We start from the raw sequence: 24,513 nt of genomic DNA, 5'->3' as shown, positions 1-24,513 counted from the left end.
AGTGAGCAACACCCATCCAGCAAGACCACACTTCCCAGTTCTGTGGCCTCCCCAGTGACAACCAAGCTAACCCGCCCCAGCACTCCCCAGGCTGTGTGTTCCAACCCTTGCCTCATCAGGCCCTTCGACTTTGATCTCTCGGCCAGCTGTCGCACGTGTTTGTCACGAAATGTACCTTCTTATTTTTCTTGTTTTGATCTAAGGCAGCTATTTTTGAAAAAAGGCTATAAGCATAAAATTAAACCACGTTTGTCTCAAGTGGAGATGCTTTTATCATATGATTGTAAAGTTACATATTCTCACTGTTAAATAAATCAAATGCTACAAAATTATACAGCTGGAAGTTGAGGTTTCCAAGTGGTCCCCTTAGCAGACAGGATCATTATCGTCAATGTCTGATAATGCCTCAGAACTACCCTTCAGAACCCCTGTCAATAACAGGTTAAGGAGACTTCCAGACAAAACATATCCAGTGTTTAGGTCCCTGGCATGAACACTGTATTGCTCCCTTTCCATACAATCGAGAACACGGTGTGCCTTTTTTCCTTACAGCCTTCTTAGCTACCATTCCATGCCATTACACGCTGGCATGTTTGTGATGGCCTATTCGATGGAAGGCAATTCATTCATCCAATCAGGGCTTTCCAGAAAGATACGGTACTCACAATGACTCCAGATTTTTATAAGCAGCAAAGCTGCAGTGACAGTATTGAGGCGGGAATCTCAGGATAGCGGTAGTTCTTTATTAAAGTAAAGAATGACTTTACATGACACTGAGGCCCAGAGAATGGACAGAAACTGGGAGTTGAACTTACACTGTCTGGCTCTCAGTCTTACGCTCAAATGCATGCCTGATGCAATGACCCTTAGAGGTGCCAAGCAAGTTCAATGCCAAATCAGACAGCTCTGAGAGCAGTGGTGCACCCGAGCAGGCTCAGTTGCTAGCGTTAGAATCTACACATCCCTGAGAAAAGTCACTCCGACAACAGCGTTGTGAGGCCAGAGGTGGTGTGACTTGTGGTAGAAAGTTTGTCTAGAACATACAATCCCCAGCTCAGTAAGAGAGAAAAAAGCCAACATTCCTTGGTCTTTATGGGTCTTTCCATGGCTGTGATTTCAGCTGGAGCATTAGCCTAAACTGCCTACATGTTTCCTTAATATTCTGAAAACAGAGTAGCATGGAGCTGTCAGCAGTCTGGGAATATTAGCATCCTGGAATTCGGGCATTTCTAAGAGTCTGGGAGAGCTCGTGATGAAATCCAGTCCTTTAACTCATGTCAAGCCAGGCATAGTGGTACACGCCTGCAGTGCCTGCAAGTGAGAGGCTGAGAGAAGAGGACCATGAGTTCAAAGCCAGCCTGGGCTACATAGTGACTTCCTGTCTCCCTCTCCTCCCCAGTTCATAACTTCTCTTAAGCAGTCCATAAGTATGATTACAGCTCTTGCATGAGGTCTACATCTGAACTGTGTTCTTTCAATGCCCCATTTGTCAGGGTTGGTACTCTATATAACAGCAAGAAAAATGAACACGGTATAGTGATGTCCAAGCCTTTCTGTAGTGTGCTGAGCAAAGGGGGCAGGGCCACCTACAGTGACATCAAATATAACAATCAGTGTAACATCACAGGGCACTGGCACTCTCTTGCACTTTGGATTAGACAAGACCGGGCTCAAATTAGGGCGGTATGGCTACTCTTCCCCTTTTATTTAAAGGCGGACTACACATTTGGCCTCCCGATTGAAGGGTTGGGGATGGTCATATACCTCTTATTCCACTGGGTTTTCTTCACAATGAGGATCAAAACGGGGAGCAGCAAGAGGGTGGCGCAGACGATCCCCACAATTATCACCAGCTGATTCCCATCCAGGGTCACCGGCTGATGGGTCTCAGGTCGAGGAGTTGTTGAAATCGACCCTTGGAAATGAAGAAAATATCAAGAGGGTCTCAGTATTCTAGAAATGTGGAGAGCCCTAATAGCCCTATACCAAATAGCAGCACCCAGGTCAGGAAGCAGAAAGAGAAGGCCAGGCTGCATCCCATATCAGGATACAGGGACCTCATCCCTATTAGACTGAGAGCCAGTCCAACCCGCTTGTGTAGCCCTGAAGTGTGGGTTAAACTTGGCAGGAGAAGCAGCTGCCTTCACTTATGTTATCCTTTTAACATCAGTAATTCTCTGTTAAAACTTGGTTTGCCAGATGACTAGAAATAGCAGGCATTTTCAAAGCACTGACGTTTTCATGGGCAAGTGATTGTTTCAGAAAGAGTATATGCTGTAATACCCAAACGTATAGTCACAATGCTAACTAGGGCCTTGGGGCATTTCCGCTGGTATGGTGCCCTTCACTCAGCTCGTCTATCACTCTGAAGACATATATCAGCATTTCCTTGGCATCGGAGATCTCTAGACATTGAGGACACCTACAAAGACAACTGATGGCCAGTTCCTGCCTCCAAGGAGGGAGACACACGTGACAACAGATAGATGTCTGTCGGTAGGGGGAACAGAAGGGCACGGAGAAGGGGTGCTCAGTTCTGTGAAGAGCATGGGAAGAGACCTTGGCCAGCAAGTGTTAAACTTTAATGTGAGTTTGAAAAGAAGCGTTCAGTTTGTTGGGCTGCTGATGATATGGAGGGAGGCCAAGAAGAGGTCTGCACAGAGTCTGGGGGCCCAACAGCTCAATGGGTGCAGTTCAAAGACTGAAGCTGAGTGTATGTTAGGAACTGAGGCTGGAGAAACAGTGGCAACCAAGTCAGGAAAGAGCTTTATCGCCTCGGCAAAGTGGCTGGCTCTTTTTACTACAGGCCCCAGAGAGGTCAATGCTAGGTGTATCTATACGTGGAGGGATGGAATGCTCTAACCTGTGTCTTAGAAAAAGGCCCTAGCTAAGGATGAGAACAGAGACTGGCTAGAGACTGAAGGTCTCAAACAGAGGAGAAGGCAGCCAGAGCTAAGGCTGGTGAAGGCCTGGAAGAAAGGCTGCCTCAAAATCAGTCATAGAAATGACATGACTTACTCTCTGCTAGATTAGGAAAGGGAAGGACCAAAGCCACTCCCTGGCATCAGTTACATAACCATATCAATGGTGGTGGCATTCACCAATGTTGGGAAGATGGGATGAGGGAGAGCCATGTATCTCTGAAGGATCTGTAGAAATCTGGTGTGGAGTTGAAATATATCATGCATATAATCACCCCTGCTCTCCCCACAAATATACACAAAACCAGCCCTCATCTCCATGTGTCCGCATGCTTGGAGTCAACCAACTGAAGAACTATTATCTGTGTTGAATATGTGAATACCTTTTCTCTTGCCACTCCCTAAGCAATATGGCGCAACAATTACTTATTTTAGGTAGTATCAGTAATCTAGAGGTGATTTTGAGTATACAGGAGGCTATGTGTCTTTAATAAACAAATACCATTTTTCAATATGTCATTTTTATAGAAGGAGTTTAAGCACCCACAGATTTTGGTGTTTTCAAGGGAGGATAAAGTCCTGGAACCAAACTTCCTCAGCTGTCAAGGGACACATACGGCTGTTTACAAACATTCGTGCCGATCTAATTGTGCCCATTCTAGAATGTAGAAAGACAGTGTCTACTATCACTGTGCTGGGGAAGGCTGGGGATGGGGGACTCGCATGCCACTGGTGACGGAAGCTACGGCAGACCTGGTTGCACGAGCCTGCAGAGAAACAGAATCTTTGGTTGAGAGCTGAAGTGGGGCACCGGCAGGAGAAGGAACGGAGCTGGACACGAGTGGGGAGAACGGCAGAAAGCACACGCCTAGAGACTCCCCAGCAGAGAGGCGGGTGATGCACAGGACGAGATGCACCCAGGGCAGGAAGGAGCCTGTCTGCCTCAGGATGGTGTGTGAGATAAGAATGGGGGCAGGTGCAGACGTGTCTGTGGGTGGCGTGGTCTCAGAAGGAAGTGAGCCCTCACTCCCCACGTTGGTGTGTTTTTTTCTGTGGAGTGGAAGGAAGGCTCTTGAGAATGGAGCACACACATGGGTGAAGAAACTTCTTGAAGAGCCTCTGGCCTGAGACACCGAGGTACTTCCCTTTCTAGTCATCTCCCCTCACCCTTAGCCAACCACAGCCAGCTGCTTCAGGCCCCTGTGAGAGGCAAAGTCCACAGGCCACATCCTGGCTGCTAACTGAGTTATGATTTAACCTTCACCTCGCACAATCTGCCTCACAATTAAATCTTTATTCTTGTCAGGGCACACTGCTTGCCTTTCATCAGAAACCCTCCATTTCTCATTCTGGAACTTTCCTGTTTCCCCTCCGTTGCTTGCTGTCTCTCACAGCTTAGGACCCTTTCCCTTCACAAGTATGTGCGATTCCCTCAGAGCCAAAGAAAACATGACTTGGGATCTCCACTCCACTCTGCTCCACCTCCGAGCTCCCATGTCTTTACAGCAGTGGACCACACTGGCCACAAGTGAGGTTTGGCAGAGATTTGGTGTTCACCATGTTAGTGCCCTTTTTCATGCCTAATACCCAGCAGAACTAGGGCAAGGTGAGCCCAGGTATCTGGTGAGCCGGGTTGGTGGAGGCATCACCTTCAGGGCTGTATAAGTCCAAGGCCAGCCCCTGGGAGCAACACCTCCTTCCACTGGGCATGCCCAGGGCCTCCGTGACTCACTCCAGACATGACCCTGTTGTCACGCATCACCCCTCAGCCCCCTTTACCCAAATGTTGGCTCCTTCGAGGCTCTTTCTGGATCACACGCAACACAATGGTTTTCCTGGACTCCAGTTTCCCCAGGTAGATGCGACAGGTATAGGCCCCTTGGTCAGACAGCTTCACTGTTTGAAACATGATAGAGCCATCGTTGTTGGAGATGTCGCCCATCAGATTTACACGGTTTTGGAAGCGGCCTTGGCTCTGGGAGTGCCCACGAGGCACATTGAAGTCATAGCGCAAGACAACTTCCTCCTAAAGGAAAGGTCAAAAGCATGAGGTTGAAAGACTGCAGAGTGTGTGGTGGGGGAGACCTCAGAGCTGACAAGGCCCTGCCATGTGAGGGCAGGAAGAGTGAGTGTTAGATAACACAAAGTCTTGTTCACATGCACGTGTGCAAACACATGCGCACTGGTGAGAGCGACACCAAACCACAAACAACTGTTCCATCGGAAGAAGTGGTTTAGAAGGGGTTGGTGACTCTGGCCTGTAGCCCTAGCTACTTAGGAGGCTGAGGCCAGAGGATAACAGGTTCAAGTGGGTAGTTTAGCAGACTCTTGTCTCTGAATAGAGTGTAAAAAGTTGGAAAAGGTTATAATCCTGCAGCAAAGTGCTTGCCTAGTATATGTGAAATCCTGAGTTCAACCCCCAGCATCAGAGATAAAGCTGAGAAAGACAGAGACAGATACAGAGAGAGACAGAGACAGAGTCACGCATAAAGAGAGACAGAGACACAGAGAGAAACATAGAGATAGAGAGAAACAGAAACAGAGAGAGATGGAGACAGAGACACAAAGAGAAACAGACAGAAATGGAGGAGAGAGAGAGAAACAGAGACACAGAGAGAAACAGATAAAGATAGAGACAGAGACAGAGAGATGGGGACAGAGGATAAGAATATAAAGTAAAATTATTTCACTCATCTCTTTTCCAGAAAAGAGAGAGAGATGGAGACACACACACACACACACACACACACACACACATGGATACAGAGAAGCAGAGACAGAGAGATACAAAGATATGGAGATATCAAACTTGTCAGAAAGCCCTGTGCTCTCTGCCTTCAGATCACACCCCAGACCAGTCCTCTCCGCTCCCCTGCCGCTGTCTTGTCAGGCCCAAGCATACTTCATCACTACGAGGGGCATCTCTTCTGCAAGGGGTTTCGCGCCTGTCTGTCTCTCTACTCCTTCTTCCCTACAGTCTACCCTCAGTGGATGAGAACCAGCATGTCATTCCTCTGCTCTAAACCTCCCCCAGCCCCTTTTTCCTCCTACAGGCCCTATATGATCTGCCCCCTTCTCTTTTCCCTCTCTCACACCTATTTTCAGTTCGTCTTCACTAGATCTAATCACACAGACACCCAGCTGCTTCCTGAATACTGGTCTCAGAGCTACTGCTCTGGCTAGTCCTGTAACTGGAACCCTCCGCTTCTCCCTCCTCACTTTCTTCAGACCACTACCTAAATGCCACCTTGTTGCGGCTTCCCTGACTGTCTACATAGAATAACAACCACAGAGCTCTGCCTACTGCTTCTTCGGCTCTTTCTTGTTTTAGATAGTCTTCTCACCATTGTCTCACTGTGAATCCCCTCCATCTTTACTGTTACTGTCCCATCGGGACAGGGTCTTTGTTTTGGTTTGGGTTTTTTTCAAGACAGGGTTTCTCTGTGTAGCCCTGTCTGTCCTGGAACTCACTCTGTAGACCAGGATGGCCTTGAACTCACAGAGATCTGCCTGCCTCTGCCTCCTGAAGTGCTGGGATTAAAAGTGTGCACCACCACCAGGCCAGGAAAAGGTCTTTAAATTAATGAATGTTGAGATGTTTTACAGAGGTGTGTGGATATTTGGTGATGGGTAATCATGGTAAGGACTGGAACCATGGCCTTGTGCATACAAGGCAAGTGTTCTTTCTACCAATGCAAGTGTTCTCTCTAGCCCTAGATATTATTTTCCTAAAAGAAAGGGACGGTAATGAGTTATAGTCAGAAACACAAACAGAGAGACTTGCCCCCAGCTCTTCTTTCTGCTGTGTCTCATTTGCTGGATGACATAAAAATGCATGACAATGGGGCTGGAGAGATGGATTCAGTGCCGAGGGCTGGGCTGATCGAAAGCTTTCCCTGATGTACAGAGGAGGAACAGAGCTCCTTCTCTACAACCAGGAACAAGCTTGGCAGAGCCCAGAATGGCCTGGGGCCAGGGCCTTGAGGATGCTATGGCTTCAGATCCTGAGAACCCGACTCCTCCCACTATAAAAGGCTATGTTACCAGCCCCAGGGCTGATGTGTGCTCAGTCTATAATGTCCCCTTGGGCAATACTGCCTGATTAGCTTCCTGCTGACTTCAGCCCATTGCATTACAGTTTCTGAAGACTCTGTTCAGGTTCTCTCCTAAAAGTACGGTATATGGTGCTGCACTTCTTAGTAAACTTGCTGTGGGAGCCATGAGCTTGTGCTAGACATCCTAACACCAAACGTTCCTATCTTTCTTTGCCTTCCTCTCGAGGCCTTCTCCCACTTAGGAACCTGCCAATAAGAACTATCTGCGGGTCCAGTCAGCTCAGTAGTTAACAGTACTTTTTCTTACAGAGGACTCAGGTTCAGTTCCCAGCACCCACACAATGACTCACAACCATCTGTTCTCCAGTTCCAGGGAGCGAGACGCCTTCTTCCCTTGCTCCATTGACACCAGGCGCGCACGTGGTACATATGCACACGTGAAAGGAGAGTACTCATGCACAGAAAATAAAACAGATAAATAAATAAAAACTTAAAAGCATGATAAGCCCTTAGGAGTGAACTTAGGACTACTTATCATCCCCCACCATGATACCACCCTTTCGTTTGTTTGTTTGTTTGTTTTTGTTTTTCAAGAAGGGTTTCTCTGTAGCTTCTGAACCTGTCCTGGAACTAGCTCTTGTAGACCAGGCTGGCCTCGAATTCACAGAGATCCGCCTGCCTCTGCCCCCTGAGTGCTGGGATTAAAGACGTGTGCCACCACTACCCGGCTTGATTCCGCCCTTTTTGATGCCCTCAGATAGCATCCAAGAATCAGGTAACTGTGAATAACTTCGTTACTGAGATTACCTGGAATACACTTTAATTTACAAAACTGAAATCATCTATAAAACTTTGCACTTTAATGTCTATCAATAAGTCAACTAAGGAGTCACTAATAGTATGTTTTCATTACATTTATCTATTGAGGGGCAGCTGCATGGTGTGAATGTAAAAAGTCAGAGAACAGCCTGGAAAACTGTTCCATCCTTATCCTATGGTACCCAGGGACTGAATTCAGGGCATACAGCTGGGTAGCAAGTGAGGACCATCTTGCTAGCCCTCATTACACATTTTGATCCCTAAATACACCACTGTGTCATCGCTGAGATCTGTTAGTCCAGTGACTAACTTGCTATTTATGCTTTACAGTTCCTATGAATTATCCTTCACTCTGGCTCCCAAGAGTCTACCAATATGAAGCCCTGGAAAGTTTATAAAGATGGGAAAAAAAACTCTCTCCATCACACAAAGTGAGTGATGGAGCAGCAGGCAAAGCTTACAGAAATAGCACACAGTAGGACAAGAATGTAGCTGTGCTCTTATGTCTAGCCCATTGCTCTCTGGGTGAGGCCACGAAAAGCACCTCTCTTTGCTCTGACAAGGGTTGTACACAGAAGAGGAGGTGAAGAGAGTCTCAGATGCAGCAGCCACACCATGTACAAAGTTCTTCCCCATCCCATTGCACTGCATTGTCTTAGAAACCTGAACATTTAGGCAATCACCTCTTCCTTCGCCCCTCCTTCCGCTTTCCCTCCCACGCTTCCTCCTCCTCCTCTCTTCCCCTTCCTCCTTTTTCTCACCTCCCGCCTCCTTCCCTCCCCACTCTTTTCCTCCTCCTCCTGCCCCCTCCTCTTCCATCTTCTCATCCCTCCTTCCTTCTCCCTCTCTTCAACAGAATTCCATTTCCCACCAAGAAGCCAAACTTGTCCAGACAAGTGCCTAGCTAAAGCAGGAGGCCAGATCTGAAAGACTTCCATGCATGGCCCTTTGCAATGTCACCCACCACATGCCCATCACATGGTACCTGATTCCCCTCTCCCTGCCTCCCCTGCCTCCTGCCAGGGCTCTCTACAGTGAGGCTTCCTCCCCCCCTTACCGTGGCATGCTCTGCGGAAGAGAACATCCATTCCACCTTGGTCACATGTTCCTTTTTTGTGCTCTGGAAAAAACATCCCATCTCAGTTGAATCGCCTACATGGACTGTGAGCTCTGGGAATAAAATGGTAAACTGAGTCAGACTTATAATCAAATAGAGTTTCTAAACGATAAAGTCTGGGAGCCGGGAGATGACTCAGTGGGTAAGAGTGCTTATTCTGCAAGCCAAGAACCTGAGTTCAAATCCCCATAACCCTTGTAAAAAGCCAGACACATCATCTTGGAATCCCAGCACTAGGGAGCAGAGACAGGTGCAGGTGCATTGCCTTGGAACCCTAGTGTTTGGGAGCAGAGGTGGGTGCAGACACATCACCTTGGAACCCTAGCATTTGGAAGCCGAGACAGGTGGGCCTGAGTGCTCTCTGGCCAGTCATCCTACCCCAAATGGAGCTTCCAGTTTAGTGAGAAACCCTGTCTCGAGACAAAATGGTAGAGACGGAGGAGGGCAACGATAACGGCACCCTTGTGTATATGAAGAATACACACACACAACACCCCACAAACAAAAATAAATAGAAAATAAAGAAAGTATAGCTAAACATTCTTAACAGCAAAATGTCATTGTCACAATCAAACGTGGACAAAATATTCAAGAGCCTCTTCTCTCAAAGCCTGATGGTATCCTAGCATAAGAGATTGCACTCACTCTCCCCGCCCCCAGACACCAAGTCTGAGGTTCCCATTTTGTTTTTACACGGCAGTATACTCTTTCTGCTTGCCTTTAACTCCTTTATCTTTCTTTCCCCTTTTCCAGAATTTCTCTCATATTTGAAGTCCAGATGAAGTCCAGAAAGTCTCAAAACTCTGCTTTCTGTTCATGGATACAGAGACCCGCATCGGCACAGAACAAACGGGGGACGGTCAGAAAACCCACTCTCATATTTAACTTGCTGGTTCTTCGAACTGGGGGTGGGAGGGTAAAGTGAATCATGGGTAACTTTCTTCAAATTCTTCTACTCATTTTACGAGCTATTTTAGGATTTGTTTGGGGTGTAGTTCTGGCTTTAACACAGGTCATGGGACTCCTTGCAAATCAGGCTGAGGAAGCTGCTCTTCCCTTGACTATTCCCTCTCTGTTTCAAATCTGCCCTCTCCAGAACCCTCCCTGCTTTCCCAACTGACAGGCCTCCCACCCCCACTTCCAGCTCTTCAGGCCTTCCACCTCATAGGAGCTTCATTCTGCTGGCTTGTGCCACACTCTCTCTAAATAAGTCAATCTAAGAGGTCCCCGAAAAGAAAGGGAGTACAACAGTATTGCTAACTTTTCCACACCGCCCACCACAAAGCAACCACAAAGTCAATTAAGAAAGCAAAGGCGGGATGGCGCAGAGGGAGGCACAAGCCTAAGTCTTAAGTAGACAGAGTTCTCTGGAAAGAATGCTAAGCAAAGGTCCCGAGCAAACAAGCGGAACATAAGCAGAGCTTTCATCCAAGTGGCCTCCCTGGGAGAGCACGAACTTCCTGCCAAGTAAGAGAGCTGCACAGTGGGAAGAAATCAAAAGAAAATAATATGAACTTAGACTCAGTGGAGAATGTTTCTGCAGGCCGTGAAAAACCACTCCAAAGGACATCAGTAGAGGAAACTCCCTTTCAATTACATCAGCCGGTTAAGAACTGAACACTAGCTTTTAAGTCAGTAATGACAACTGAACTCTCTGAATCCCTTTAAAGCACTGAGCATGTGCCAGGCACCTTATGTGCAGCACAGCAATTAGTCATGACAACATGTGTGTTCAGTCCCTACAGTATGAGCCCATCCAGTGCCTCACATATGTCAAAGACACACTCAACCATAGTGTTTTCCTCACCGAAGCCATTATAATGCTTTTAGGTTCTTACTGGACTGCTCTCTATTTTACTCAAAGAAAGGTACTCAAAGTCACATGGTCAGTAAAGAGAAAAATCAGAACTCACACCTAAGTCCGAGTGAGAACAAACCCAGCCCTGGCTTTCTGGTGTAGTGTACCACATCACACCACGTGAGAAGAAAGAGGTCTGGTTCCAGGCTGAAAGGATAATAAGCAACTAGTGCTATTTTTACCTAAAATATTTAAGAACTATGGGCAGGGGCACCGAAGTAGCAGAATTGTAGGATTATAACCTGGAGGGTAGACTTTGCAACAAAAAGTCACAGGTGACCATCAGCATGGAGGTCCCACATGAGCAAGACAACATCTACCAACAAGTGGAGCATGGACCACCCAGCAAGGAGGCAAAATGTTGGGGCTTAGATCCATTCCTGCTTTGGCTGGAGGGGGAAGGAGATATGGGTTGCCTCTGACCACCCCTAATGTGATTCTAGCCGGTATCCCCGGCTTCTCCCCCTTGCCATTGGCTCCTGTTGGCTCCTTCTTTGTATCTACAAAATGGGAAGGGGCAGCCATTTCTTGGGCTGCGTTTTGAGGAAGGTCTAGGTAAGACAGCAGAGAATGAAGGTTGGAAAGGGACTCACGTGGAGAGTCTTAGGGGAAAGCAAACATTGGGCTTCCTCCCTTTTCCATGGAGGCCCACAGCTTTGGAATTAAGGAAAAAAAAAACAAAAAAAAGATGGAGGGGAAATGAGGAGAGGTGCCAGGCCACTCCTGAATGTAATGAGTCCACGCTCACAAATTGGACTCACACAAGGGTCACTAGTTTGAGAATCCCGTCCATTACACTAATGTGTATTGATTGCCTGCACTCCACCAAGTTCTATGCCAAAGGCTTGTCAGAGGCAAAGAGCTTAGCAAGAGGGGCAGACACACTGCATGGGAATGACTAGCATCATGAGAGGGAAAGGCAAGGCGCTGGGGGAGTTTGTGTAGTCGCTAAGGACTGAAGCTAACAGGGGAAAATAGAGGCCCTAGATTATAGTCCTGAGGCCATTCACTCTTCCTTCGTGCCCTGCTCATTAAAGATTCATCTTTATTATCTTTTAATTATGAGTACATAGAGTGGGGGTGGTATGCGCACGTGACTGCAGGTGCCAAAGAAGCCAGAGGAGCTGGATCCCCCTAGAGCTAGAGTTGCAGCCATTGTAAGCTGGAAACCAGACTCCAGTCCTCCGTAAGAACAGTGTGTGCTCTTAACCACTGAACCATCTCTCCAGCCCCTGGCCCACACTCCTGTTTTTTAATTGAAGAACATTTTTCTCAGGCGATACATTTTGATCCTGTTTCCCCTCTCCCCCAGTTTCTCTCAGATCTTTCCCACCTTTCTACATACCCTTATGTTCTTGCTTCCTCTCCCTCTCTTAAAACAAAATAAAATAAACAACAAAAACAAGAAACACCACACACAAAACAACAAACTTTAGCCAGGCTGTGGTGGCACATGCCTGTAATCCCAGCACTCAGGAGGCAGAGGCAGGCGGATCTCTGTGTTTGTGAACCAGGGCCAACCTGGTTCACAAAGCAAGTTCCGGGACAGGGATGTTACACAGTGAAACCCTGTCTCAAAAAAAATAAAATAAAATAAACAAAGAACAACAACCAAAAAAATCATAAAAATTAAAATAGAAACAAACAAGCAGAAGATTGATAAGACAGAGAGAGAGAGAGAGAGAGAGAGAGAGAGAGAGAGAGAGAGAGAGAAAGCTCCAACAAAGAAAACTGAGACAAAAAGTCTACACAAATACCACTGAATTGGTTTTGTGTTGATCAGCAGAGCAAGTGTGCTGTTCTGAGGTGTGGCTGGATATACCCAGTAAGACTCCATTGGAGAAAGCTGACTTTTCCTTGGTATCAATTGAAATAGCTTCTTGGCTAGGGGTGAAAGCCCATGCCCACCCTCGCCTCTGAGTATGGGACCCTGTCTGGCTTGTGTTTGTGTGCTTCCACAGTCTCTGTGGGTTGGTGTGTGCATCGGCCCTGTTGGTCTGGAAGACACTGTTTCGTTGCTGTCATTCATCCCTCTGGCTCTTAGAATCTTTCTGTCTTTTCTTCCACAGGGCCCCCTTAGCTTTGAGACAAGGGCTGTGATGATGACTTCCCTTTTAGGACTGCGTGGTCCCCAGTCTCTCTCTCTCTCTCTCTCTCTCTCTCTCTCTCTCTCTCTCTCTCTCTCTCTCTCTCTCTCTCTCTCTCTCTGTGTGTGTGTGTGTGTGTGTGTGTGTGTGTGTGTGTGTGCTCTGTGCAGTTGTGGATCTCTGTGTTAGTTCCCACTATCCCCACCCTTAAAGAATGCATGTATGCATGTTTATTATTTTCTTTGGGGTTTTTGTTTTGTTTTTCTTTTCTTTTCTTTTTTTCTTTTTCCTTTTTTTTTCTTTTTTTATGAGACAGGCTAGTCTCAAACTTTCTATGCAGCTGGGAACAAACTTCAACCTTTCCAGTGCTGGGATTACAAGCATGTACCACAACACTTAGCTAGGAAGGAGAGAGTTATGTGGTTTTCTAGTAGTTTTTATTTACCTATTTGTTTGGGAATATTTATATGGATATGATGGACAAATTTTAGGTGCCCTGGATGCGATTAGTTTGGATATCATCAATTTATTAGAAAAGAGAGGTGGAACTTATTCATACAACAAAAGATTTCAGAATATCCTTGGAGTTGGCGGCTTCATGTGTCACTATTGAATGTCACCGTCTCTAAGGAAGGAGCAGTCTTTGCCATGTAAAATGACTTTGGTGCCCTCCATCTCTGGAGGACTTCCCTTCCAGCAGGTGGTTGGCCCTCCAACCCTCTGCCTTCGAGACCAATCCACCAGATCCCGCCGCTGCATGTGAGGCTTGGTCTTGAGAGTTCTCTGGAGTGTAATGACTCTTTGGGTTACAGTCTTGGCTGCTAGCTTTTCAGCTTGGCCAGAGAGAAGAAAGAACTTCCTAATGTCTGTCCAGCCACAACTCCAGGCACCTCAATTCCAACTGTCGCTTGCAGACTGCTTGAAAGCAGCAGAATCTCACCTTAAACAAAGCCTGGCTTGGCACCGCCATGAACAGACCAGCAACAAGGAAGACGACTTTGGTTGTTGCAGGTAGAAAGCAGGTGGGGGGGTCATCTGTGACGGGGGGGGTCTTCCGCTAGCCCCTGCCCTCTCCTCACCTTCTGTCTGAGATTCCCCAGAAGTTCAGGTTTTCACCAAAGGGAAATCTTAAAACCACTAAGCAGGGCTGGGACTATAGCTCAGCGAGAGTGTGTTTGCCTCACATGACTGACACCCCAAGGTTCAATCCACAGGACTAAAGCTGCCAGCCTGCTGATGCCACTCCCTCCACTTAGACAGGAAAATGAGCCGCAAAGAAGTAAGAGAAAGCTGCTCACCTCCTTCAGTCCCAGAACTCCTGACACAGGAGCCTACGAGACCCGGACGGGGGGCCCAATGCGCCTAACTGGCACACTGAAATGGCAGTCACAGCAAAGAAAACGCAGAGAAAGAAAAGGCTCAGGGCTCAAGTCTCAGTTCTGTGGGTCACAAACCGGTGTCCTTAGGCACGCAGCTCAGCCTCATCAAGCCGAGGTGACCTCCTCCAAGATGGAAAGGACAAGACAAGCTTCCCAGGGGCTCTGCGAAGGGGGCGTGCGCTCAAACTGATAGTTACTGCTTACTGAAGGGAAGTATGTAGCGGAGCCTAAAGGCTGGCTTTTGATCAGCTCCCCTCCCTCCCCCACAGGCCACCTGTCACCGCCCTCTGGCCTCTCTCTGAGTAACTGACCCCATACCTTTCGGCTTCTCTGGCAGCACGAACAGCTCCACGGACTTTTTAAACACCCTGCTCTCACTCTCGAAGCGGATTTCGCAGGTGTAGGTGCCCTGATCAGCCTCTTGCACATTTTGGAGCAGGAGGGAGCCGTCATTTCGTAAGACGTCCCCCACCAAACGCGAACGGTTCTGGAAGCGCCCCGTAGGCACGCTAAGGTTGGAGTAATAGTACAGCACGTATTCACTCTGAGAGGAATAAACATTGGAGAAAATCAAGAGAGGAGCCAGACCTGGCCGTCTAGATTGAAAAGACCATTATGTGGAGACAGTGACATCATCACCATAATAATGACCAAAAAGTACTCAGCTAATATATTATTATTAATATTAGTGTTAATATTAATAATGCTAATGTACCAGGCAGCTGTCTAGCTTGTACAAGGCTCCATGACTAATTTTCTGTACAGACAAATGAAACATAGTATCCATATTTTCATAAGGAACAACATGAGGAAAAATGCAACACCTTCTCTGATAACCACTCTGGGATTAGAACTCACATCTTTTCCAAACTATTTCCTGTCTTATGACAGGGCAGGTGAGATGCTATTCAAATATATGACCTAATCCCTTGGTATCGTGAGCTGGTGTTCCTGGTGCTTGGGTTGCCACTCCCCTCAACCCTGTCCCCTCCAGACAGCAATGTCATAGCACAAAAGGAGTCATCCGTAGGAACGGTTACAGGCTGGGAGGTGGGGGAGCTCTGGGGAATGAATTCTTAATTCTACTTCCCCCGTAGCTCTGCTGCTTTTCACAACAGCAAATAGAAGTACAAGTCTGAGTGAACGTAGCACTGCGGGAATGGCGGCGAATCTGCTCTGAGCTCCAGGAGCAGCCGCCGATTTGCAAACACTAGCATTTCACTGCTAGCAGCAAACTACTCGGGCCACGTTTCACAGATGATCCAGACACCCACACATCTCCGTGGGCTTTGTGACAGAAGCTGAAGACAGTTTCCCAGTCAGAGGTCATGAGAGCAAGTCCCCTGCCTGGCTGCTAATCCCAGGGCTTCAAGCAAATGCAAAGAAGCAATGTATGATCACCCAAAGAACCTGTCCCCGACCCAGAAAGATGCCTACACCCATCATTCTTATGCCTAGTTCATCTGTCTAGACTACAGGAATTGCCTCTCACATCCATCCTTACTACACTGTAGGGCAGAAGGCAATGGAAGCAGAGAACTCCATGCGTGTCTCCCATTGGCCCTGAACCAGTTAAGGGCTGATACCATTATGGTCATGTTTCCTCTTCCCAGTGGGGGTAGCTCTACATCAGGCAAGGTTGAATAATCTGCCCTGCTGATGACACACAGCCGGACAGCTACGCTAAGAGGAGGCCCAGTGATGACGCCTCCCAAAGCTCTTGCGACATCACCTGGAAGACTCAATGACTGATTCTCCCACTCCCATCCTGACACCAGCAGGCCGCCTCCTTACCACAGCATGTTCCCCTTTTGAGAGTATCCAGTCTACTTTGACCACGTGTTTCTCTTCTGTGCTCTGGACAACACATCCCATGAAAGCTGAATCACCCACACGCACTCTCAGCTTAGGGGACGAGACAGCCGTGTCAGACAGGCCCTGAGAATCACCTACCGGGGCTAAAGGGAAGAAAACATTACGAGAAAATTCAGCATCTCTCTATATATTCTGTACCCATTTCCCCTCCACCCACAATCCAGCACCGTCTACGCACTTGGAGGCCCCTCACTCAAACCAGATGTCAAAGGAGATCTGTCCTCTGCTTATGGACATGATTCAAGTCGGAAAGATTCTGCAACCTTCAAACCGCAGGAAGAGCTAGCTGGTTCCCTTGGCCTCCTGGTTCCTTCCCATTTTCTACAATTCCTCCGCCCTGCCTTTCCAATGAAAGGAAATCTGAAATCCACATCCCCTTACTCACTTCTCTTAGCTCTGCAGACACTGTGCCTAACAGCTCTGAACAGGAAGCGGGCTCATTCTGGTGCGTGAGCTGGTGGGTTCCCTATCTGACTGGTCCTCTCACTCCTTGTTTTGTTTTCCTCCTCTGTTCCCCTTTATTTAATCCCTCCCTGAAAAGCTTATCTCCGCATCTGCTGGCTGAGTCTTTCTACAGTGAAGTAGGCCAGAAACGGAACACGGCTTTCCCTTTGAAAGTCCTTTGTGCTCGCCCTCTCGGGGCCGCCTTCCTCCAGCTTCGCCCTCAGCTCTGCCCTTTAAGAGGCATTTGCAGGCAAGGATTCCCCCATTCCCTTCATCTGCTTGTTGCTCATGGAATTTCACTACAAGAGAAAACCATGGCAAGGACATTTCTGTTTTCACGAGATATCCTCTGGCAACAGAATCGAGAGGCAAATTTAGAGGCTGCCCAGTTCGTATCGGAGAAGAGCCAAGTGAACCCATATGGGAATGAACAGGAATGGTGCCAGGCTTTCCATCCAAGCTGCCTCCCCTGTGAGAAGCGAGAATGTCCTGGCCAACGGCAGGCTCACACAGTGGGGAGGACAGAAAAGAACATACAAACTCTCAGCCCTTTGGATAGAGATATTTTGCAAGAAATCATACCAGCTACAGTGACTATTTGGAATTTTCCCGAGGAAAAACTGAGTATGCGTGTGCATGTGTGCGTGTGTGTGCGTGTGTGTGTGTGTGTGTGTGTGTGTGTGTGTGTGTGTGTGTATTCTATGTCACTTGGAATTGAGCAAAGGCAGCCCCTTTGTTTATTTTGTTGGGTCAAGTTCACTGTCTATAACTCAAAAATATGAAGAGGGTCAGTGAGATGCCACCAAGCCTGATGACCTCAGTTTAATCCCCCAGACCCACATGGTACAAGAACCAATTCCTGCAAGCTGTCTTCTGACCCCCAGACTCACGCCCCACTTCAATAAGTAAAATAATGAATAATAATAAAGAGTTGGGCATGATGATGGATGGCCTGTGATCTCAACATTCAGGAGACAGAGAAAAGAAGATGCTGCCTTCAAGGCCACCCTAGGCTACACAGTGTCAAGCCCCAAAGAATCCGGGGACAAATAGCTCACCGTGGTGCCTATTTAAGACACCGAAGTGCACACCAACCACCAGGTTCTCTCAGCATCACAAGTACCTGTTACAGAGTCCTGGCTCCTCTCAGCACCTCTGACACACAGCCCTCACTGCCCGAAGCCTCTCCAGCCCCTGAGCTTCCCTTCTCTTCCCACAGCTTCTGATTCCTACAGAACCCAGGCATTTTGGCCACATGCTGTCTTTGTTCTTTGCTCGCTTGGCCTCTTGGTTCTTCTCTCTCTCTCTTGGTTCCTTGCTTGTTCCTCTGCTCTTCGCTCCTGACCCCTTCTCTTGACTGTCTCTCTCTCTCCTCTTCCTCTCTCATTCTCTCCACCTCTCTCTTCTCTCATGGCCTGCTCTATTTTGCCAGCCATGTTTAGTCTGGACTCTTCCAGATGCCTCTGGCTGTATGCGCCCTTATATCTACAATAAAAACCTTCTCTTCAACACACCTGGGGGCAGTCATCACCTCGTGTTCATTCACATAGAAAGACCCTGGCTACAAATTAAAGAGAGCAAAGCACCAAATTAATTCCTTCTCCCCACAGATCTATTTCCATGGAAGAAGGAACAAGACATAGGCAGAAAAGTGAAAGAGGAAAGAAGGAAGTAGAGCTGAGCAGCAGGAAGCTGCCCTGGGCACCCAGGCAAGGTCTGAAAAGGAGATTCCCACCCGGTCTAAGGAGGCCAAAGCAGGCTTCCCAGAAGGAAGTAAAACTCAGGGGAAGTTTGTGGAATCCGGAAGGCTTGAGCAAGACTGTTGGGGCGAGGGGCTGGGGGAGGGGGTAAAAGTGAGGGGAACAGAGAGTTCCAAGCAAAGAAAACAACTACAATTTGGAAAGAGTTCCCTGTGTTTAGAAACCACAAAAGCGTCTGCCAGGCTGAGGCACAGAGACAAAGCAAAATGCCCCCCCCCATTTCTCTTTGGAGATGAGCTGTAACTGACAGACACCACATAAACTGTAAGAATGCCATAGAGAAACTTCCTTTCATAGGAGTACGTTCTGGAACAGCCCGGAAGTGCCCAAAGGCATTCTGTGCCCAAATAGAGACAGAAGAAGGCAAGAATGACCAACCACCTGCTTCTAAAACAGTGGTTTCACCAAGAGGTTCCAGCACAGTGTTTCTGTATCAGGCAAATCAAAAGAAATTAAGCATGCATAAAATTTGGCTTTTAAAAATGATGAGACTAGGGCTGGCAACAGGGCTCAGAGGGGAAAGGCACTTGCCACAAAGTCTGAAGACCCGAGTTCAATTCCTGGAAACCACACAGAGGAAAGGACCAGCTTCTGCAATTTGTCTCTGACATCCGCATGCCCTTCCTCACAACACAGCACAAATAAATAAATGCCCCCCAAAAGTTGCGGTGTGAGACAAACGAGCATTCAGATATTGTCCGTAGTCTCCGGCTTCCACTTACCCAGAATCATGGGGATCACAATCAGCTTCAGGAGGCGAAACATGCTGCTTCCAAGTTTTCAATCTTAAGGTAGAAGAAAAAGCAGAAAATTGTGTACAGAGAACATTGCTAACTGAACAATCCAACAGTGAGCACCAATGGGGACCAGGGCCAGTGTGGCCAGATTCTGTCTAAGGCACTGGCACAGCACTGAGCATGGACGACAAAGCTCTGGTGCATGTTACATATGAGGAACATGTTACATATGAGGAACACATTACATATGAGGAACAGTGTGGGGAGGGATGAGCGAGAGTATGCATGAACAAGACAGCGTCGAGGTGCTGAGGACGGATACGGCAAAACAAAACCAAGTGATGTTTGGAGAGACACTTGGGCTCTGCTTCAGCTTGGTCAGAAGGGTAGGTCAAATGAAAGTCGCTTTTCCAAACGGAAAGGGCAAATGAGTCCTTTGAGACAACCACCCTAGATATTCCACAGCCTGGATGCTTCACACAGACCAAGCACCACAGGAACCATGCCTCAACTTTAACCTGTCCCTCCCGCTGAACGGGAATTGCTGCCGGGATACATGCGAAGACTTTCAGTCCGTGTGGCTGATCGATGGTTTGTATTTGGTCATTACACCTGCCTAGCGATCACCCCACTAACAGAGTCATTGCCTCGGTTCACAAAGGGCAAGCGTTAAACCTTCAAGACACTACTTATCAAATTTAAAATGCAAAGACACCACAAGAAAGACTTTTTTTCCAACCTTTTAAAGCAGGACAGTGCGGTTAGAATTAAGAACTGAGTTGAACATGTAAAAGCATGTCTAATGTCTTTGTTACATTTGCGCTATTAATCTCATGACATCCACCAGCTCTCGGAAAATGACTCACTGGGTTTCTATACAAAGTGCCCCCAAATGTTCTTAGCCAAACTGAAGGACCCTAAACATTAAGAAGTTACAACTCAGTCCATCTTGGGGATCAGACCTATCACTGTAACCATCTCAGCAATGCCCCTGCCCCAATGCCTAATGGCTCAGCCACTAGAACTATTCTACTTCGGATCTGCTATGACAGGTCCCTTACTGCATTAATAGCAGGGGACTCCAGTTAGCTCTGTTGGAATGTCTGGCCCTGGTCATTTCCTTTCTAAAATGCAGCCACCTGGAACTGGAGAGATGGCTCAGCAGTTTAAGAGCACGTACTGTTCTTATAGGGGATGAGTTTGCTTCTCAGTCCCACAACTGGTGGCTCACTACTGCCTGCAACTGTAGCTCCAGGGATGTCTGGTGCCTCTGACCTCCAAGGGTACCCGCCCTCATGTGCATATACCCACACACAAACATACACACATACACATAATTCTAAAAATAAAATTTTAAAAATGTATTTTAAGTGCCTTACCTGTATTCCAATCAACAAAAGCCACTTGGAAAATGGAAGCTGCTCAAGGAGATTCCTTCTCTAGGTCTTCCTTGACTCACTATACCTTAGCTTCCTCACCTACAACACAGGATGACAACGCAAGAATCAGATATGATCACACAGATAATATGCTTTGAAAAAGAGGAAGCATCGCTAGACAGGATCCCATTTTCTAGAATTCAAGAGCCAGATAGAGAGCGGCCTCTGACTTTAGAGACGTCGGGCTCCGAGTTCCTACCTTTGTAGGAACTGTAAACCATCAATCACAATGAACCAGAAGCTCTGAGCAGTGGGACAGTGCCCCAGCTCTGTCAGGAGTCCAACCGAAGTCCCTCTACCGAAAACATAGATCTGCTCTGTGCCAACCACCTCGCCTGACACATACACAGCTGGTGGTCATAACAGGCTTTCTTTGTAGCATGTTTTATCCTTTACCCCATCACATTCAGACATCCAAGATCCCTGTCACCTTCTGGGGAGCTACTGAGTCCCGTTCTCTGCTGAGCAAAGGGCTTACACAGGACTCCCCCAAGGGAGCTCCAGTCGTTCAGAGGAGTAATGGCTAATTTGCATGTCTGTCACCAAGGTCTATTGAAGTCTACACTCTCAAGGACAGGGTCATGTATGTCTTGTTTGTATTTGTGCCCCAACACTGTTCTGTGGGATCTATAAACAAATAAAGTTTGTCACCAGCAATGTGACCATTACCTGGAAACCAGCTTCAAGGCATCCCGCAACCCCTTGACACCACTCTACGAGGAAACAAGTAACTTGAAAAGGACCGACTTACTCGTGCAGAGCCACACCCTGCCTCCTTCAAACCAGTTCTAGGAAACGTATAGTGTGATGGATTAAAAAAAAAAATAAGCCATTTGCAGTCTTAAATACTCCAGTGCAGGGATAGCGTTCTGTGTGGACTGGAGAGAAAAGCAATGCTTCTAGAAGAAAGAGCATTGAATTTAAATTTAAAAAAAAAAAGTTATTTTCCAGGCTCAACCCCCTGGAACTCAACTTTAACATTATAGGCTCAGACATTTTTTTTCTTTTTTCTAGTTGATAAGCAACTACACTAAAAATTAAGAATTGATATGCAATAAACAGAGAAAGCTGTGAGGCCAGGGACTGTCTGAGCAATTTACATACGAACTCGGTCTTCACCACAACCATGAGACGTTTTGCAGATGGGGAAACTGAGGTACAGGCCAGTGGTAGGTTTTGCCTAAAAACACAGTAGATTGGTACAGTCTAACTTCAACCCCAGGTATCCTGGATCTTTCGGCCCCAGCTCGTATCATCCATGTGGAAGTGTTTCTCCACACTGGCCAGGGCAGCTGACGTTTTAGTGTGTTCGTTTTCTGTGCTGTATTTGGGGAGACAAGATTAATCTGTCCCACTCCCATTGGATGTTCTTCCAAACCTCAGTGTGCGTACCTTTGCATACATCACACATGCCCTTAGCTCCTTTTGATTCATCTTCCAGATGTCAGGTTAAATCTCATTTCCTGAGGAAGCCTCTCCTCAGCCACCCATCCTAGCACAGACCACCTACTCACACCTTCATGGCGCTCTTTATAATTCTTTCGGGCCGTTTGTCACAACTCGCAATCATCTATTTGTTGGGGTGCTCATCTGATTAAATATTTGCTCTTCCTCCCACTCCCCAAGGCTCTAAGCTCCAAGAGGCTGCAGAGTGCCTATGAACCACTACAGCTCCAGAGCCGGGATGACGTGGGAGGCAAAAAACCCTCAGTTTACAGCTTCTCAAACATGCTCATGACACCTTAGGAACTTACCAAGAATCCTCTAGTCAAGTTTCAGTTTCCTGGGTAGGTGGCCAACATTCAGAAATTTCTTTTTTATACCCTCACAGATCATCATCATCATCCTACATCACTTAGTGAGGGGCAATGTATCATCAGGAAATTCCATTGTGTGAGCATCCGAGAGTGCGCTTATCAAACTAAGATGGCTCTAATGCCACTAGGCTGTGTGATCATATAGGACCAATGCGTTGTCAACTCAAATGTTATTTAATACACAACACATACATATATACATACACACACACATATATATATATACACATATATATTTGAAACATATACAATTACCAAACTTCTAAATTCTAAACACACACCATTAATTTTGGTTTTTAAAATTCCAGCCAGCTAGCACACTCAGAAGCACCTTGCCAATCAATAGGCTTTGTTTAAACTCTCATCTCTCCCCTGTTCCCTTTCCAGCCATTGACGAAGCTCAGCAGTCGGTTTCAGGTAACGCCACAGAGTCAGTTATTTCCCGTGCTGGTCCAGAATTCTGACCCAAGCTTACGGCTTTTTCACAATAGCTCCTGGCAAATATCTCCTATCCGTCCTAGGGTGTGTGTAGCCACCAGGGTTACAATATTTATTTACATATTACTACACTATGGCAGGACAGTGGAAGAGCAGGGTGCTGTCTCCTAGCCAGTTTGCCCCTGGTAGTAACAGACTACAGAATACAGACAGCTGTGCAGAAGTCTCACTCACGCCTCACCCCACTGTGATGCTACGCCCCTCCGACCTCCATCTATCCTATGTACCCTCACTCACGTCTCACCCCACTGTGATGCTATGCCCCTCCAACCCCCATCTGCTCCTGTGTACCCTCACTCACGCCTCAGCCCACTGTGATGCTACGCCCCTCTGACCCCCATCTGTCCTATGCACCCTCACTCATGCCTCATCCCACCGTGATGCTATGCCTCTCTGACCCCCATCTGTCCTGTGTACCCTCACTCACGCCTCACCCCAGTGTGACGCTACATCCCCTCCAACCCCCCATCTACTCCTGTGTACCTTTGGACCCTCAGAAATTCAGACATATACGAGTCCTCACGACCACTCTGAGATACAAACCTCTTACTCCCTTGCTTCTCCTCCTGAGACCATGTAATACAGATGGGGCTCTCCGAGTCTTCTGAAACAGAACCTAGACTACATGCTACTTAGATGGGACCTTGGGAACCATCTCCCACTCCCTCCAGACCAACATGTTGCTAGTCCTAACCCAGCTTGCGGCTGTCTTTCTGGAGGTCTGGGATGAGCCAGGGCAGTCCAGCTCTCTTGGGAGATTTGAACTGTTGCCTGGGGGACAAGCTGATGTATCTAGAACAGGGGGAAGATGGTGAGGGAGGAGTACTGCCACGAGCTCAAGAACAGCCAGTCACAACTCTGCCTAAAGCCATAGGACGACCTCGTTCATGGCAAAGCTTACTTCTCTTTTCTCTGAGAACCTTGACACAAAGCACATTAAGAAGACTAAAGTTGTACTTACTTGTCCACCTCATGGCAACTCCCCGCCTACGGAGACTGGCAACTCCCCCCTACGGAGACTGGGAACTCTATGCATGGCCGCCTCAACCTACAGCAATGCCAATTTAACCAGCTTTCCTTTGACTGAAAACTAACTTTCTTCTCAGAACAGTTCAAACAATGGCTCAGAGCACACAAAGTCACTGCTTACCCAAGATGACAGCGCCCAGGAAAAGCAATGCACCACGACCTCCTGCCACAGCATCCCCCACATCAACTGAGAGACGTCTGCCAGCACGTTAGGTCAGGCTCAAAGCAAACCAGAGGCATGCATGCCTTCTGAGGTAACTGCAGAAACCTAAACAGGAACCTTCAAATCAAGGTTCTCCTTTCAGCCGCCAGTCTCACTACCCAATTTGCATCTGCATTTTTATTTTTTTTGAATGAATTTTTGTCAGCTTCACAAATGTTACCCAGTGTGTTGTCATGTCCATATTCACCCCATTGCCCTCTTATTCCCATCTCAGCCCTGTTGATCCCCCTCCTCTTCCCAACTAGTCCTATTCTTGCTTTTGTGTGTGTGCACACATGTGCATGTCTGCGTGTATATGAGCATGTGTGCGCACACATGTGCATGTCTGCGTGTATATGAGCATGTGTGCACGCACATGTGCGTGTCTGCGTGTATATGAGCATGTGTGCACGCACATGTGCGTGTCTGCGTGTATATGAGCATGTGTGCACGCACATGTGCATGTCTGCGTGTAT

At 47.4% G+C, this 24,513-nt stretch overlaps 1 protein-coding gene across 4 annotated transcripts in view; it reads right to left on the bottom strand.

Moving 5' to 3' along the window:
- Jaml (junction adhesion molecule like) overlaps positions 1 to 24,110 on the bottom strand; it is a 28,790-nt gene extending 4,680 nt beyond the window's left edge. Inside the window, exons 1-8 of one of the 4 annotated variants that reach the window (XM_050156401.1) lie at positions 23,957 to 24,110; positions 20,432 to 20,530; positions 19,038 to 19,100; positions 16,031 to 16,194; positions 14,555 to 14,780; positions 8,853 to 8,965; positions 4,701 to 4,947; positions 1,765 to 1,915 (exon numbers count right to left, since the gene is read on the bottom strand). In XM_050156401.1, the coding sequence (XP_050012358.1) occupies positions 1,765 to 1,915; positions 4,701 to 4,947; positions 8,853 to 8,965; positions 14,555 to 14,780; positions 16,031 to 16,194; positions 19,038 to 19,080 (944 nt within the window). In that variant the 5' untranslated portion in view covers positions 19,081 to 19,100; positions 20,432 to 20,530; positions 23,957 to 24,110. Of the gene's footprint in view, positions 1 to 1,764; positions 1,916 to 4,700; positions 4,948 to 8,852; positions 8,966 to 14,554; positions 14,781 to 16,030; positions 16,195 to 16,289; positions 16,456 to 16,496; positions 16,627 to 19,037; positions 19,101 to 20,431; positions 20,531 to 23,349; positions 23,562 to 23,956 lie in introns of those variants that run through there. The other 3 variants (XM_050156402.1, XM_050156404.1, XM_050156405.1) reach the window with 3 other exon arrangements.
- Between the last annotated feature and the right edge of the window lie 403 nt (positions 24,111 to 24,513).

The sequence above is a fragment of the Alexandromys fortis genome, unplaced genomic scaffold (genome assembly GCF_014885135.2).
Source record: "Alexandromys fortis isolate MF-2015 unplaced genomic scaffold, M_Fortis_MF-2015_v1.1 scaffold_89, whole genome shotgun sequence".
In the NCBI taxonomy this organism is placed as follows: Eukaryota; Metazoa; Chordata; class Mammalia; order Rodentia; family Cricetidae; genus Alexandromys; species Alexandromys fortis.
Note: the sequence above shows the minus strand (reverse complement) of the source record. Positions and strands in the feature narration are given on the sequence as shown.